The sequence below is a fragment of the Pungitius pungitius genome, chromosome 17 (assembly GCF_949316345.1).
Source record: "Pungitius pungitius chromosome 17, fPunPun2.1, whole genome shotgun sequence".
Lineage (NCBI taxonomy): Eukaryota > Metazoa > Chordata > Actinopteri > Perciformes > Gasterosteidae > Pungitius > Pungitius pungitius.
In genome coordinates, this window is record NC_084916.1 from 6,062,513 (window position 1) to 6,079,807 (window position 17,295).

Consider the following 17,295-nt stretch of genomic DNA (forward strand, 5'->3'; position numbering starts at 1 on the left):
CTCTCTGTGGAGCGGATGACACACTGGCTCCAGCATACCAGACGGTGATGTAGGAGCAGAGGATGGACTTGATGATGGCCGTGTATAAGCGCACCATTTTTGTCTTTGGCAGGTTGAATTTTCTCTTTCTGAATGGAGGTGCAGCTGTTAGTGTACAGGGAGAAGGTGGTGGATAGTCCTTGCAACAGACCATCCTTTACCCAAACCACCTGAGGGATTCAACAGGGCAGGTGATCATCATCATCCTTATTACTATAAATAAGGGTTCGAGCAAGGGGATCTTGCTGTTGTCTGAAACTTTACATGTGGATGGGGTTTGCTATGAATGAAAGGATTATTTTGCCACAATAAATCTCTTCTGGTATCATGTTGTGATCAATAGCCATGCTGCAGAGCTATCAATGAGGATTAGGTTTATTTTGACTGGCTGATTTATGGTTGCAATCCAAAATATTCCACCCTGAAAGTTCTAAGGATTTATCAATTCTGCTTGGGATAACTTCTTAATGAGTCAGCTTCAGCTGTGATGCATATCCAGTGCCTTGCCTAAGTATTCACCCCACTTGGATATTTACAAACTGGAATTCAAGTACATTGATTTACCCACACAACATGCATAGTACTGTAGGTGCAAAATACATGTTATTGTGACATGTGACAACAATGAGAACAAAAAAGTTGACATCTGTTGGAATATTCACCCCCCAAGCCAATACTTGGTAGAACCCCCTTTTGCTGCAAGTCTCTTGGGGTTTGTCTCCATTAGCTCTACACATCTGGAGATGGAAATGTTCGTCCACTCTTGGCAAAAAAGCTGAAGCTCAGTCCGATTGAAAGGAGAGCACCTGAACAGCAATTTCAAAATCCTGCCAAATCTTGTCTGGTCTTTGGGCCATTTTAAAACATGAACATGCTTCGATCTAAACGATTCCATTGTGGCTCTGGCTGTATGTTTAAGGTCCTGCTGGAAGATGAACCTCTGGTCCAGTCTCAAGTGTTTTGCAGACTGCATCAGATTCTTCAAGGATTGCCCTGTATTTGGCGCCATCCATCTTTCCCTCAATTCCAACTAGTTTCTCTTTACCTGCTGAAGAGAAGCATCCCCACAGCATGATGCTACCACCACCACATGTCCCTCTTGGGTTTCCACCACACGTTTTGCATTAAGGCCAAAAATACCTGATTTGTGGAGTACACGGCTAATTAGTTGTCCTATGGACAGACTCTCCACCTCACCTGCGGATCTTTGCAGCTCCTTCAGTTACAATGGGCCTCTTCTCCAATTAATTTCCCCCTTGTCCAGATTGTGAATTTGGGTGGATGGCCTTCTCTTGGTAGGTTTGCCGTTGTGCCATATTGTTTCCATTTTTGATTATGGGCTTTATGGTACACCAGGAAATATTTATAACATAGCTTCATACTTAGCAACAACTTTTTCCCTGAGCTTTACCTTTGTTCAGCAAGGCTCTTAAACAATCTGAGGCACTCACACAACAGGTGTATTCATACTGAGATTAAATTGCAGACAGGTGGACCTTATCGTGAAGGCAATTGGCAACACCAGATCTTTGGGAGGGGCTTTACAGTAAAGGGGGTGAAGTGCTTCAGTAGGACGTGCACTAAATAAAGTTGGACTGCATGGTCTGACTCATCGATGGACTCCTCTTCCCAAGGAAGATACAAATTTGACCACAATTTGCTTGGAGGAATTTGCAGAAGACTCCAGTCTGTGGACCAAACTGGAGTGATAGGCCAGCGTTATGTTGGGTGTCCAAAAGGCCACGCTTATGATCAAAAGATTACCATCCCCACGGTCAAGCATGGAGCGGGGCATCTTGAACTGGCAATCTTGATTGTCTACCTGGCATCCTGAATTTCCCCCCAAAAAGCCATTTTAAAGCAGAACGTGATCCACTTACTATGTCTTCTAGTGATGGGTAGTTCAGATCTTTTTACTGACTCGGTTCTTTGAATCTCGTTCAGTAAAAAGAACAAATCTTTGGACTAATCTTTGAGTCATTCATTCTTTTCAACGGGGACGGGGAAATAGGGTCAATCCCACTGCTAAATAGCCAATTCCCTGGCATAAATACGTCCAATGCAAACACTTATATTCTCATGTAGGTCAAGATAAAATAAATCATTTTTCAGGCTGGTAAGTTTCCAAATGTTATGTAGAAATTACTTACAAGATGCCTGCTCAGCTATTTTATCTAAACTCTTTTGTGATCTATAATTCATGTTACCTGCAATCTTGTGGAAATCCTCTTTGATGTAACACATTCTTCTGTGGCCATGAAGGTAATAAATATGTGCGCCAAGGAATTCAGTGCCAAACACACACTTCTAACAGAACAGCAAATAGTGCCTTTATTTACAGTTTCGGCATATAAAAACATGCAGTTTGCAAAAAAGCGCAGTGCCATACAGAGCATCGGTGACATGGTTTCGCGCTGTGCGGTGCAGTCTGCACAAAGAACTGATTCCATCTCCAGTAAATATACCTCTCCTGAAGGTACTCGTCGCGAAAAGCAAAAGGATCTAATCTGTCCCCGAACACACTCTAATGTCTGAAAGCACGTCTCAATATCAGAGCTTCTTCATCCAACACGTGGTTTAGAAACGAGCACATAGGTGAATGGGACCCTACTGCAATATAGGGTTTAAAACCAAACTCGTGACAGCAATAGTGACAAATAATGCATGTTAATAAAAATAAATCCGAGACAACGGAATAACTGTTAAACACGTTTGTTTGGGATCAGAGCGGCAGTTGATTTTACACCTGAGACTCGAGGATTAATCTCAGTCTGGCTGGCTGTTAGCCTGGCCTGGAGCTGTAGTTCCGTCTGGACCCTGGTCCTGACTCCTGCCTAGCCATTCTAACCTAACGCTTCTAACACCATTGATATTCCTTTTTCTATTACTGTAAAAGTAATGTGCATCACTAACTTAGTTTCTTTCTATTTGTGCTTTCTCGCCTCACATGTTTCCATGGATCATGGTTCTATCTGGACCCTGTTCCTGCCTCCTGCAATGGCGCTGCTGCTATCATCATTTCCTTTTTTGGGGAGGTTTTCCTGTGCCGATCTGAGAGTTTCTAGAAGGAGATGTTGTATGTGTACATCCTGTAAAGCCCTCTGAGGCAAATTTGTAGGAATCCAAAGACCAGCGGGGATGAGTACTATCAAAGCAGCCTGGTTAGATTGGAGTCTACTATGGAGTGCAAAGTGTGATACTGTAATTTTCCAATACTATGTGTGTGTTGCACACACAGGCTACTTGTGACTCCTACTACTTTAGATTAGTGGCTCAGCTTTATCCTAAGTGAAGAATCCAAAAGCGCAAAAAACACTGTTGCACCGGTTAAAGGTGTCAGAACTGCCCAGACGTTCGAGGTCCTTACATGTGTCACACTTTCCGAAAGACTTTAAATGTTGCTGTATTCACCAAAAAGGATGGAGGCATTTGTTAGAAATGGAAATTAAACCTAAGAGAAGGTTCAAGTTTAGGATCAGTTATCAGGCTTAAAGAGGGTGTGTCTTATTTGCTTCAGCAATACAATCTTCACTAATGAGCACATCCTTTATAGGCTATTAAGGAACCTCACTGTGGACAGTCACCACTCAGCTACAGGAGGGCCAGTGTCTAATTGCCTCGTGTAGTTCTTGGTTTTAGGAGTTTGAAAGTTCATCCCATCGGTGCTCCTGAACACCGTTTGTGCTTCAGCACATATTTGTGTTCTGATGACAATGACTCGCTCCAGAAAACCATACACAGTTAATATTTTAGCATTTGACTAAAAGAACTGGCTCCTGATCACCAGGGGCGGGAGCTCCTGTGTTCCTGCTTCTGTTTCACCCACTGGGAGGTGTAGCAGTTCTCTCCTACAGCCCAGGACCAGCCGCACATGCCTCCGTCGCTCTCCTTCTCCAACGGGTGTCTCTGGCGGATCAGCATGCCTGGTTCTGGACGCTGAGGACAGGCCACCACCATGTACTCCCCCTCAGCACCATGTCACCATGGGAGGTCTTCCTGTGGAGGCCTTCCTTCTTGGAGGCATAAGGAGGTGGAAGTGAGAGAGGCTGAGACCTGGGTTCAAGGTGATACAACACAGGGTCAGCAGAAGACAAAATTCACATTCATGTCGACCCTATGTGAAGACCTGAGCCACTGCAGCGAGCAACTCACATTACCAACTTGCATGTGACACCTCAAGGTTTTCGGTTTGGGCAAAGTCAAGATGAAATATTTTACATAATGACATCTCCTTATTGCATTCTAAATTGATAAAGGGCAAGGAAATAGTTTTTGTAACTATTTTCTTCTCGTTGGTGAGGAACACATAACATCCTATGAGTAGGGCCTCAGTGGGAGGTGTGTGTGAGTCACTTCTCTACTGATCCACTGGAACATTCCTATGTATCATTAGCTTATAAGCCCTTTAGCCACAAACGTCTTAGAGGGAGTCAATACTCCTCCTCATTGCTACTTTCAGGTTTGGTATGTCCGAGTGTCTAGTCAAGTTTTGTAAATACCTGCTTCCTGTCGCTTGACTACCGGCCGACCTGTGTGTGTCTGTGTATCCCGGTGCGACCTACATGGCACTGTTCATCCCATCAGCAGAGCTCGTTGACTGTGCTGCTCCTGTTCCTGCTCACTCATCAAGGCTTTCAGCATACACCACACGATATTGATCGATGAAATTGTATTATTAAACGAGACGCCAACAAATTCCATCATCAGATTTATTTTTATTAATGTCTTGGCAGCTTAAGACCTGTCAAACTAAAATATGCATCTTTTGCCAATATATTTGGCAGAAGTAAAACATACACGTCTATGTATTTTGTGTTAGTCCATTCTTTATTTTATATTGTTACAACCTGTTCTCTATGGTGGAAATGCACTAACTGTAAGTCGCTTTGGATAGAAGCGTCAGCTAAATGACATTGAATGTAATGTAATAATGAATAATGCTGGAAATCAATGCTTTTTTATTATGCAATTCATCGATTATTAAAATAATCGTTAGTTACTGCCCTACTTGACATGTAGTGTACACTACTTACATTCAATCATCACAACACACTCTGCTAACCGTTTGGGACATCCCCAGACATCTAGTAGGATTCATTTAATTCTTTCAATTGTTTTTAATAAAGCATGGTATTTTCCCACTAATATATACAATTTCATTTGGATTTATTATTCACCAAATAATAACAATACTTTTAAAACTGGTTGATATGTGGACAACGTATAATATCAATGAGCAGTATGACCCCTGGTTTTAACATTCTCACCTACCTGGTAGGGGTCTGTCCAGCAGTCCAGCAGCTCTGCTGTCCATGTGCCGACTGTACAGGCTGCTCCTGGCAACCAGACCCAGTGTGCTACCAGAGAGTTGAAGAAAGAGAGGACAGGGGTACAAGAGGCGATGTACGTGCAAGTCAAAAGACAGACAAAAAAGGTAAGAAAAAAATAGGACACAATCACAAAACAGCAAAACCCAAATATAACAAAACATGAATGAGTGTAAATACACACACATTGTGTATGTTAAAAGTTATGAGAAATAAAAAGCCACAGAATGGAAAGCAGACTATTGTTTGGTTTATGATGCGTGTGACAGAAGGCAAGCTCACATGTCGAGTTCAGTGGAAGATACTTTAATTGGTTCTAGACTGCTGGGTGCATCACCACGCTGTTTGAAAAACAGAGTCCAGGACAGACTCCCCTTTTTTAGTGGATACTGGTATATGTGAACACCGTACCCAGAAATCTGGACATTTGTTTTCACAGAACATGGTAGCAGAGCTGGGGAAAACTGGTATACTGAGATATTAACACCCAGGATATCCACGTTTCTTATTCAGAAACAGAAACTGGTGCAGATATTGACACAGCCGTTCTTTTAAGGGGAAGACGGGTCAATGGAAGTCGAGATGAGAACTATTAAGGGAACTATAGACAGTGAGAGCAGGAGATGGTTTACATCAAAAGTTAAATGGGGTGCAATGGGAGAAGAAATAAAGGGGAAGCAAAGAGAGAGACAGAGGCAGTGTTTAGAAAGACCTGGTGGAGAAGATTCAGAGAGAGGGGCTGCTGGACACAGTGAGAGGAACGCAGCCTCCCTCAGGGACAGCAGCCTTCTATGCACCACACATCAACACCTCATTTATAACTGCTCTTAATAAATACAATGTACACTCACCGGCCACTTTATTAGGTACACCTGTCCAACTGCTCGTTAACACTTAATTTCTAAGCAGCCAATCACATGGCGGCAACTCAGTGCATTTAGGCATGTAGACATTGTCAAGACAATCTCCTGCAGTTCAAACCGAGCATCAGTATGGGGAAGAAAGGTGATTTGAGTGACTTTGAACGTGGCATGATTGTTGGTGCCAGAAGGGCTGGTCTGAGTATTTCAGAAACTGCTAATCTACTGGGATTTTCACGCACAACCATCTCTAGGGTTTACAGAGAATGGTCCGAAAAAGAAAAAACATCCAGTGAGCGGCAGTTCTGTGGGCGGAAATGCCTTGTTGATGCCAGAGGTCAGAGGAGAATGGCCAGACTGGTTCGAGCTGATAGAAGGGCAACAGTGACTCAAATAACCACCCGTTACAACCAAGGTGGGCATAAGAGCATCTCTGAACGCACAGTACGTCGAACTTTGAGGCAGATGGGCTACAGCAGCAGAAGACCACACCGGGTGCCACTCCTTTCAGCTAAGAACAGGAAACTGAGGCTACAATTTGCACAAGCTCATCGAAATTGGACAATAGAAGATTGGAAAAACGTTGCCTGGTCTGATGAGTCTCGATTTCTGCTGCGACATTCGGATGGTAGGGTCAGAATTTGGCGTCTACAACATGAAAGCATGGATCCATCCTGCCTTGTATCAACGGTTCAGGCTGGTGGTGGTGGTGTCATGGTGTGGGGAATATTTTCTTGGCACTCTTTGGGCCCCTTGGTACCAATTGAGCATCGTTGCAACGCCAAAGCCTACCTGAGTATTGTTGCTGACCATGCCCATCCCTTTATGACCACAATGTACCCAACTTCTGATGGCTACTTTCAGCAGGATAAAGTACCATGTCATAAAGCTGGAATCATCTCAGACTGGTTTCTTGAACATGACAATGAGTTCGCTGTACTCAAATGGCCTCCACAATCACCAGATCTCAATCCAATAGAGCATCTTTGGGATGTGGTGGAACGGGAGATTCGCATCATGGATGTGCAGCCGACAAATCTGCGGCAACTGTGTGATGCCATCATGTCAATATGGACCAAACTCCCTGAGGAATGCTTCCAGCACCTTGTTGAATCTATGCCACGAAGAATTGAGGCAGTTCTGAAGGCAAAAGGGGGTCCAACCCGTTACTAGCATGGGGTACCTAATAAAGTGGCCGGTGAGTGTATAGCAAGCAGCTATATCAGAGTTCACATCCAGCCTGCGGCCATCATGTGGAGCCCTACATCGTCTCTACTAATCACTAATTAATGCAACTGAAACAAGCACATGGCAATTCATGAATATAACAGAAACTAGAGGCCAAAGACGTTCGAGGGACACGTAGCAGAGACGACTACACACAAACCCAGATAAACCCAGACTGGCTAATCATTGCATAGCATCATCCAGCTGACCTGTGCCCAACAGCTGTCCAGCTTAGTGCTTTCACACTTGCGACGTTTGTTTCTAAAAGTAAAACCTGTGGAGCTAACACGAGCGGAGTACATTAGCTACTGAACGGATGTCAGATGCTGACCTACTGACTGATCCATGACCACTTCAAATGTGTCACATGTACATTTCCACACTGCAGTGTTTCTCAAAGACGACACATTTCATATTGAAGAGAAAAGCTCTGGACGTTTCCTACCTGCTGCGTCTTGCTCTGCAGCGCTCGATGAGAGGGGACTGTGGACTCGGGTCCCTGCTGCCCCCAGAGGCCGGGGCCGGGGAGGTACGGGGGAGGCCCCTGCTGGGGGAAGATCCCACGCTGAGGGAGTGGGAGCACCGGGAGGATACCGACCGCTGGGGGGAGTGAGGAGGAGCGAATGGCCAGGGACGAGCCAACTGCTCCCGAAGCACCACTGAACAGGAAGCAGAGGAGACGTGTGAGTGCTCATAGAAAGAGATGAACCCTGAGCCTAGTCAAAGCGAATCCTTTTACAGGGGAAGTGACACACCATTCTATGTCACGTTTCATACAAACTCCTTGCCCTGTCTTCTGAAATATTCACATGTTAAGTCCCATTAGGACTACAACAGGTCATGCTATTTCTAGGTTGAACATTTATTTAATGCAACTTTATTTGGAAATTGACTGTTGGTTGGTTAGACCTCAGCTGAATGTTCTCCCTGTTTGAATAATAGCTCCTCACACACAAAGCAGCTTCAACTCAATCTAATACCGTTTAGCATTAAATAAAAACAGTCCTCAGGACAGAAAATATACGAATGGATGCATCATATGTCGGTCTGCAGCTGTTCACCTTCTCTCTCCATTAAAGAGTACGGTTTGATTTCTCCGTCCGGCTTTCTGAGGGGAACCTTTCTCAGCTGGGCCGCTGTGGAGGAGAACACATTCAGAACATGAAAAAAACAAAAAAACACTCATACCAAAGGACATGGAGTCCAAGCGTTTATGCAACTGATTTGCATGTAATTTACGTTACAAGAGAAGAAATGTGAAATTCAAGTTTGCGCATTATGTGAAGTGAACCGTGGCCTCCTGTAAACTCTGCCACCTGGTAGACCTACCTTGCCTCCTCTCACACACACACACACACACAAACCAGCTCTCCTGGATTTAGTTTCAAACAAAACAGTCACGCAGACCTCTGTAACAATGCAGAACAATGCACAATGCACCAAGTGCAACCTGATAACATTACATTACACGCTGAACACCTTGATAAGTACAAGTTAAACCAATATACAGTTCTTTGGTCTTCACTGGTTCTTTAGAGAGATACAGAGAGGAGACCAGTAGACCACAAAGCCCTGTAGAAGCAGCAGGGAGGACAGGAAAAACAGACATTACAGCTAACAAGTTGGAAAGATTGGAAACACTGCAAACCAGCGGGGCGGGGGGGGGGCACAGGGACTGTTGTACCTTGATGGCCTTGTTTTGCAGCCTGCGTGCTACAGGTAGAAACATCTGTACTTTTTGTGTATGAAGAGCAATCCTTCCTCATTTATGCAATCAAGTAATCCAGCCTTTAAGAAGCGATGAATGTTCCTTTTGGAGGGTCAGGATCGGGGATTGTGGGGGGTCTGAGTTGGTCTACAGCTTGTGGCTCTACACACTCAAGAACATGACTTTTATTACACCTACTGAAGAACTAAGTGAGATCGAGGGCTACATAGATATAGTATGAACTTAATTATGGGACAAAGGGAGGGGGACGTACGAGGAAAGAAAAGATATGAAAGTCCTTACAAACAGCCGGAGAGGCCCTGATCCATCAGAGGAGAGGAGGGCCCGCCTGGGAGAGTTTGGTGAAACAAAAGACTTTGGAACTGGAATAAAAGCAAGTCAGCAGTCCCAGGACTCACAGAATCTCTAATGAGGTCTTTGTCTTCCACATGGACATGTGCAGCAAAAAAGAAACTGATTTTGATGCCAAAAGCAAAAATTCACAGTAAAGCTGTAGCATCCAACATGTGATGTAACTGAATTTAACCGGTATTCACAGATATAATGTACATGCTTTCTATGGCATTGAGAAGCTTCCTTCTCAAAAACGAAATTAAACAGATTTTGAGTTGAGATCGAATTTCCAAGGAAGCCAATTAAACACAGGTTCAGCTGGTAGGGATGTCCCCTTAGAATCCATGTATTACCACAGAGACTAAACCTTCTTCAAAAAACAGGGCAACGCTTACCTGGTCTGTTGAGGAAGAAGCCTTCAAACACCACAAAGTTGTTGGCCTGGAAAATAAAGAGAGAGACAAGGTGCTCATGATGAACGGGTCTGTGAGGACTGTTGTCTCAGAATAACAGAGGGTATAATAATAAGCAGGGCATCACTGTGTTGTGGTTCTATTCTTTCCGTCTTTCATCCTGGGAATTGGTCTTGAATGACATATATTTTGTGATGGAAATGCAAGTTGGTTGTTGACATGAGACTGAAGTCACTCTGTGAAGCTGAGATGCCTGTGGATGTATGAACTCGCATAAACCACAGACTTAAGGTTGGATAACAAAAAAAGAAGATAGAAGTCCCTATGAACCCTTAAGTCCGTTCATTCTGCATTGTAAATAAAGGATGTTAGAATCTTTTGAGATGGTATGTTTTTGTCTGGGCTTTTTGAGGCAAACAGGCAAATGTTTAACTTCGTTTGAAAAATCTTCTAATTAGGTTAGAAAAATCATACTCAACACCGGACATTTATTGATGCTTAGAAGGTCTGCCCTCATTCATAAAGTTGATAAAACAGATAAGTTATGCATCAAGGCATCTCTGCTGAGGGGTCACAGACTCTATAGCGTCATCTACTACTACTGTGACTGAGGCAAAACATTATTTGTTTCTTCCAACATGAATGAATTGAAAGATTACAGAAACTCAGGTTAAAACATGTTATCTCTACTTTGCCTTTGCCTTGCCTTGGTCCTATGTTCCAAATCCAGCGAAAGTGCAGACTGTACCTGGGGAACACTTGGTGTCAAGCAGTAATGCTTCGCCAGGAAAGACAGGAACTTGGGAGAAGGCCGGTCGTAGGCCATCACAACTGGCTCTAAATTCTTGTGCTGCAGAAGAGGAAACAGGCTGTCACTGATTTTCACCACTATGTGTACAGCAGGTATCACATTATTCACGTGTATCCATTTCTCTCCACATAGTTGTTATAAAGTAACTTTTAAGTAACATTGGAGGTTCCTCTAACAGTCAATAAATCAGTTTTATCGACTGTGCTTTACTCTGTGACATGACTTGTTTTCATTTTTCATGTAGACACTGGTTAGCGAGTGTGCTAGCTTGCTAATTCCACCACAGGCTAGTTACTGAACATTAAAAGCATCAAACAGACAAACTTGCTTTACTTTAACATGTAGCTGGACTGTTTTTCAAATGACAATTAAAGCAGTTTCCTTTCGAAATAGTAGATGCTATTCGCCTGTGTTTATGCTAATTGCTAGCATGCAGACAAGTTCTCTCAAGGGTCTCTTATTGTGAGAAACTCAAACATTTGTGGATTTGAGTTTACATGCGAGGCTGGGATATTCATAGTATCAAGACTTGTCGAAGTAAAGATGGACATGAGCTGGCTGCGTTATGTTAAAGCACATTTCATTGTGCAAAAATGAGGATTATACATACTGATCAGAATCTCAATGGTTGCGTCTGTTTCCTGAGCTGAAGCTGAGCGGAGTTTCAGTGCGTTAAAAAGCTGGCAAACGAGTAAGCCTAAAGATGTCGGCCAACAGTTCATCTCTGTCAATGATAGATGCAGGTGTCTTTGTGATGCTTATAAATAAGACATCAAAGGAAGGGGGAGAAGGAAGCTAATAATTGCATGAATTGCAGCAGGAAAGCCCTTTATTTCTATTCTATTAAGCACTGCAGAGTAGGTTTTTAATTAGGGTCCTCGCTATGACTAGTCGTAGAGGAACCTATTGTATTTCAAGGAATTATTATTATTATTAGGGTCCTTGCTACAACTAGTCGCACCCCCCCGTTGACGGATCGATTTGGGTCGCGGTTTGTTATTAAGGGGTGATGGTGGGTCCCGGAGCCAGACCAGTTGAGAACCACTGCTCTAAATTTAGTGAAAAACAGATTTTTGGCAATTTCTCCTAAACGCTGAGTTTGATTGTGACGAAACCGTCGGTGGATCATTATTGGGTCAATGTGCCCTTGATATATCAGAATGGTGCTGATAACTCAGTGTTTTGATGAGATATGGGCTAGTTAACTTCGCAAGGGGTGTGGCTTAATCTGGCAGATTTTTAACTTCCAAATGACTTGGCCTGCCCTAGAGCATGTGTGAACATTGAAGCCCTGAACACACTCATAATTTTTGAAGAATAGGGGGCGCTGTAATTAATGGTTGAAAATTTCCCCTTTTGGCCTTTTTTCATGATTTCTTACAGTTGTAAAAGACTGAACTCCTCCCAGGGATTAATTCTGATTCTTTTCAAAATCGCGCAGTGTGATCCTGAGACCTTAGGCTCTAAAAATTGCATTTTGCCAGAAGGCTTTTATTTTGGACTGGTACATCAGAATTGTTTGTGTCACAAGCTGTTGTGGTGTCGTGGTGTTTTTCCCTTGAAACAATATACCGCCCTTCTCTGATTTAATCTACATTTGTATTACTGTCATCATGTTTTTAAAATATATTTTCCACATAATATCTAGGTTTTTTTATATGGTGGATGGGGAAGTGGGCTGGTAGTGTCCCTACCAATGCAGAGTCCCCCTTGAAATTGCCCCAGGGGAATGCTTCACCTGCAACATGAAATCAAACAGCTCCAGTCCGTAGCCGTGCCGCTGAACGCCCTCTGCGATGTAGAAATCCAGAACACACAGTGGCTCGGCTTCTATGTGGACACCCTGTCGGTCCTGTGGAGGAAATACAACCAGCGAACCTAAAGCAAGCTCACATGCACCTACAATCAGTTATACAGCGGGTGAAATAAGTATTGAACACGTCACCATTTATCTCAGTAAATATATTTCCAAAGGAGCTATTGACATGACGTTTTACCAGATGTTGGTAACAACCCAAGTAATACATACATACAAATAAACCAAAATAAAGAAGTTCAGAAATAAAGTTATGTGTAATAATGTGAAATGATACAGGGAAAAAGTATTGAACATGCTTACTGATATTTATTCAATACTTTGTACAAAAGCCTTTGTTGGTAATGACAGCTTCAAGACGCCTCCTGTCTGGAGAAAGTAGTCACATGCATTGCTCTGGTGTGATTTGGGTCCATTCTTCCACACGGTCTTCAAATCTAGAAGGTTCCGTGGGCAGAGGAGTTCTTTCCATAGATTTTCAATGGGATTTAAGTCAGGTGATTAGCTGGGCCATTCTAGCAGCTTTATTTTCATTCTTTGAATCCAGTTGAGAGTTTCCTTGGCTGTGTGTTTGGGATCATTGTCCCTCGTTTCATCTTCATCATCCTGGTAGATGGCAGCAGATTTCTGTCAAGAATGTCTCTGTAAATTTGCCCAGACATCATTCCTTCAATTATGGGAAGTTTGGCAGTACCATTTGCTGAGAAACAGCCCCATACCACGATGTTGGTATGGTGTTTTTAGGTTGATGTGCAGTGCCATTTCCCCTCCAAACATGGTGTGTATTATGGCATCCAAACAATACAATTTGGCTCTCATGTGTCCACACTACATTCTCACAGTATTTCACTGGCTTTTCCAAATGTTGTGCAGCAAACTTTAAACGAGCTTCAACATGCTTTTTTTCAGCAATGGAGTCCTGTGTGGTGAACGTGCATACAGGCCATGGTGGTGGAGTGCATTACTTATTGTTCTCTTTGAAACAACAGTACCTGCTATTTGCAGGTCTATTTGTTCTCCACAAGTGAACCTTGGCGCTTGGACAACTCTTTTGAGTATTCTTTTCACTCCTCTGTCAGAAATCTTGCGAGAAGCACCTGGTCGAAACAAATTATGGTGAAATGATATCTTTCCACTTCCGTATTATGGCCCCAACAGTGCTCACTGGAACATTGACAAGCTTAGAAATGCGCCTATAACCAATGCCATTATTGTGTTTTGTAACAACTAGGTTGTGAAGGTCTTGAGACAGCTCTTTGCTTTTACCCATCATGGGATGTGTCTTGTGTGACACCTTCTTCTTCTTTTTTTTTTTGTTGTTTTACGGCAGTTGGCATCCATCTTATAGGTGCATTACCGCCACCTTCTGCTCCGGAATATGGATCAGACAAAACCCTACCCTTCTTTACCCCACCTTATGTGACACCTTGGCAATGAGACCTTTTTGTAGACCATCAGTTGGGACTGAACCAGCTGATATTAATTTGCACTGATAAGGGTCTGGATTGCTTTTTAATTACTGATAGTTTTCAGCTGTTGTCTTGGTTTTCCATACCTTTTGCACCTCCCTTTCTTCATGTGTTCAATACTTTTTCCCTGTGTCATTTCACATTATTACACATAACTTTATTTCTTCCGCATTCAGTGAGTCCGTGATTGTCTGCTTTTTCTTTTTGTTTGGTTACAGCTGCCGTATTCCCTTTGTTGCGTATAATATGCTTCACTTCCTCATACATTTCCATTATAAGTTGCTGCTCAGCGGGTGAGAAATATGCTGTACGCGGCGTATTCTCCATTTCAGCATCAGTAAATCTGTGATTGATACCGTGGTCTACTTAAGAAAGTGGAGACACAAATAAACGGGTACCGACCCGACCCGTACTGTACCGCTCGGTGGAAACGCGCCATAAGTCGAGCGGCGCTTAATCACAATTTCATGTCAATAGCTCCTTTGGAAATATTTTTACTGAGAAAAATGGTGATGTTTTCAATACTTATTTTCCCCGCTGTAGCTCGACCAAGAAGTCAGAGAATAAGGGAACCAAAGAAAATAAGGGACTCACAAGCAGAAATAACTTCTTGTAGCCAACCTTGAGAAATCCCACAGCCACACCGTGTCCTCTGTAACAGAGTAACAATGAGTAAGACTGTGCTCTGAAGAACACAATACAGTGCATGCATTATGACCCCAGCATGACAAACAAAGGAGGGGTGAGTGTGTGTGTGCATCGAACATGTGGTGTACCCGTTGCTCTCTCCGTCCTTCAGCAAGTACAGCTGATGCCTCTGAGACCGCAACTTGGAGGCACTGGTTATGGATGCTGGGAGCTGCTGGGCCTGTGGACACACCATGACCACTGTTAAATAATAACAGTTAAAGACTTGATTTTTTCGGTACGGGTGTGGATATGACATCAGAGTTTTGGAAGGGTTGAATAGTTGAATAGAAAGTAAACACATCATCTCAGAGGCCTCCTGCCAGCACCTACATAAAAAAAAAATCTGATTGACTGGGATAATAAGGCATTTGAAATGAGATTATCCAGTGCATCTGGAAGGTATTCACTGCGCTTCTCTCTTTCCAAATTTGGTGACACTCAAAATTGAGATTAGCTGTATGGAGTTTGCAATGTTATACAGTATTTCCCACAACTATTATAACAGGGGGGAAATTACCACCTCTGCGTGTGCTATCAATTTTTTTTTATTATAGCTCTGTCGACAGGTCATGCAACATGAAATATGGGAAAGATTTAGGAATGTAACGATATTAATGTCTGATGAAAGTTTGTCTCTTTACACATACATCTCAACAACAAATGAACTCAGGAACATACCACCACATCATCAGAGACTTACCTTTGCGGAGGCTCTCCCGAGTTCATCGATAACCGTGGCTATGTGGGCTTGAAGTTGTGGCCTACAGAGAAAAACACACCACAGTGGTACAAAGAAGTTTATTCATCCCAATCCAAAAAGGGAAGGTGTCAAGTTTCCTCTGGATGCTTCCTCTTCTTCACGGGTTCATGTTTAACAGCTTTAGTCAAACACACACCATTATGTCATGTTCTCAAAAGTGTCGTTGATATTGTATTATTACCAAAAGCAAATGCATAAAGACAGAAAAATGAAGAGAACGGTGACATTGTGTGTACAGGGGGGATCCGGATGTTGGTGACTTAATATACAATTAACGGAACGTTACCATAGAGAGAAAAGGAATTCACATTTTCTGACTCACATTCCTGATGATGTTCGACCTGCAATGAGGGTCTGGTCCAGGATGGAGACCCTCTCGGAGAATAACTGGTTAATGTCAAAAGGAAACTCCATGATGGCTGTCAAACAGATTCGTAGTGATGAATGGTCGACTAGCAGAAGGAGACAATGCAGAGACCAGGGGTTCAGCCGGCTAGCATCAAGCTAACGGGCTGCGGCCTCGCTCACAGGGCGGATTTCTCTGTGCAAAAACAACAATTCTCAAGCCGCTAGCAGTCCGAAGACGACAACAACATTGCGACAAAACGTCGCCCAAGTGCGAGCGAGCCTTAATAAGAACTAACATGCAATACAATATCGGGTCCAGCGAGTCACAGGCTACCGTAATGGGCCTAAGAAGCGTTAGCTACACCAGGGCCAGCGAGTCTCACATTACCGTAATACGCCTAAAAACGTTAGCTTCTTCTTCTTCTTCTTTTTGTTGTTGTTTTACGGCGGTTGGCAACCATCTTATAGGTGCATTACCGCCACCTTCTGCTCCGGAATATGGATCAGACAAAACCCTACCCTTCTTTACCCCACACTAAAACAAACCAAAACAACAACAATATATATATATATATATATATATACACTCACCGGCCACTTTATTAGGTACCCCATGCTAGTAACGGGTTGGACCCCCTTTTGCCTTCAGAACTGCCTCAATTCTTTGTGGCATAGATTCAACAAGGTGCTGGAAGCATTCCTCAGGGAGTTTGGTCCATATTGACATGATGGCATCACACAGTTGCCGCAGATTTGTCGGCTGCACATCCATGATGCGAATCTCCCGTTCCACCACATCCCAAAGATGCTCTATTGGATTGAGATCTGGTGATTGTGGAGGCCATTTGAGTACAGCGAACTCATTGTCATGTTCAAGAAACCAGTCTGAGATGATTCCAGCTTTATGACATGGCGCATTATCCTGCTGAAAGTAGCCATCAGAAGTTGGGTACATTGTGGTCATAAAGGGATGGACATGGTCAGCAACAATACTCAGGTAGGCTGTGGCGTTGCAACGATGCTCAATTGGTACCAAGGGGCCCAAAGAGTGCCAAGAAAATATTCCCCACACCATGACACCACCACCACCAGCCTGAACCGTTGATACAAGGCAGGATGGATCCATGCTTTCATGTTGTAGACGCCAAATTCTGACCCTACCATCCGAATGTCGCAGCAGAAATCGAGACTCATCAGACCAGGCAACGTTTTTCCAATCTTCTATTGTCCAATTTCGATGAGCTTGTGCAAATTGTAGCCTCAGTTTCCTGTTCTTAGCTGAAAGGAGTGGCACCCGGTGTGGTCTTCTGCTGCTGTAGCCCATCTGCCTCAAAGTTCGACGTACTGTGCGTTCAGAGATGCTCTTATGCCCACCTTGGTTGTAACGGGTGGTTATTTGAGTCACTGTTGCCCTTCTATCAGCTCGAACCAGTCTGGCCATTCTCCTCTGACCTCTGGCATCAACAAGGCATT

The 17,295-nt window shown here is 43.4% G+C and overlaps 1 protein-coding gene across 4 annotated transcripts; it reads right to left on the minus strand.

Annotated features, from left to right (window-relative positions):
* Window positions 1-2,337: 2,337 nt before the first annotated feature.
* Window positions 2,338-16,375, minus strand: atat1 (alpha tubulin acetyltransferase 1). 4 transcript variants are annotated; one of them, XM_037473482.2, is made up of 12 exons: window positions 15,797-16,375; window positions 15,415-15,475; window positions 14,801-14,892; window positions 14,619-14,676; window positions 12,478-12,591; window positions 10,677-10,778; window positions 9,911-9,956; window positions 9,465-9,510; window positions 8,515-8,589; window positions 7,899-8,112; window positions 5,311-5,396; window positions 2,338-4,092 (listed from the first exon to the last, which is right to left on the minus strand). In XM_037473482.2, the coding sequence occupies exons 1-12, from the start codon at window positions 15,886-15,888 to the stop codon at window positions 3,954-3,956; spliced, it is 1,125 nt and encodes a 374-aa protein (XP_037329379.1). In that variant the 5' UTR covers window positions 15,889-16,375; the 3' UTR covers window positions 2,338-3,953. The 4 variants fall into 4 exon arrangements, with proteins under 4 accessions (XP_037329379.1, XP_037329380.1, XP_037329382.1 ...); XM_037473483.2 differs by lacking the exon at window positions 9,465-9,510 and having other exon boundaries at window positions 15,797-16,374; XM_037473485.2 differs by lacking the exon at window positions 2,338-4,092 and having other exon boundaries at window positions 4,848-5,967; window positions 15,797-16,372.
* Window positions 16,376-17,295: the final 920 nt, after the last annotated feature.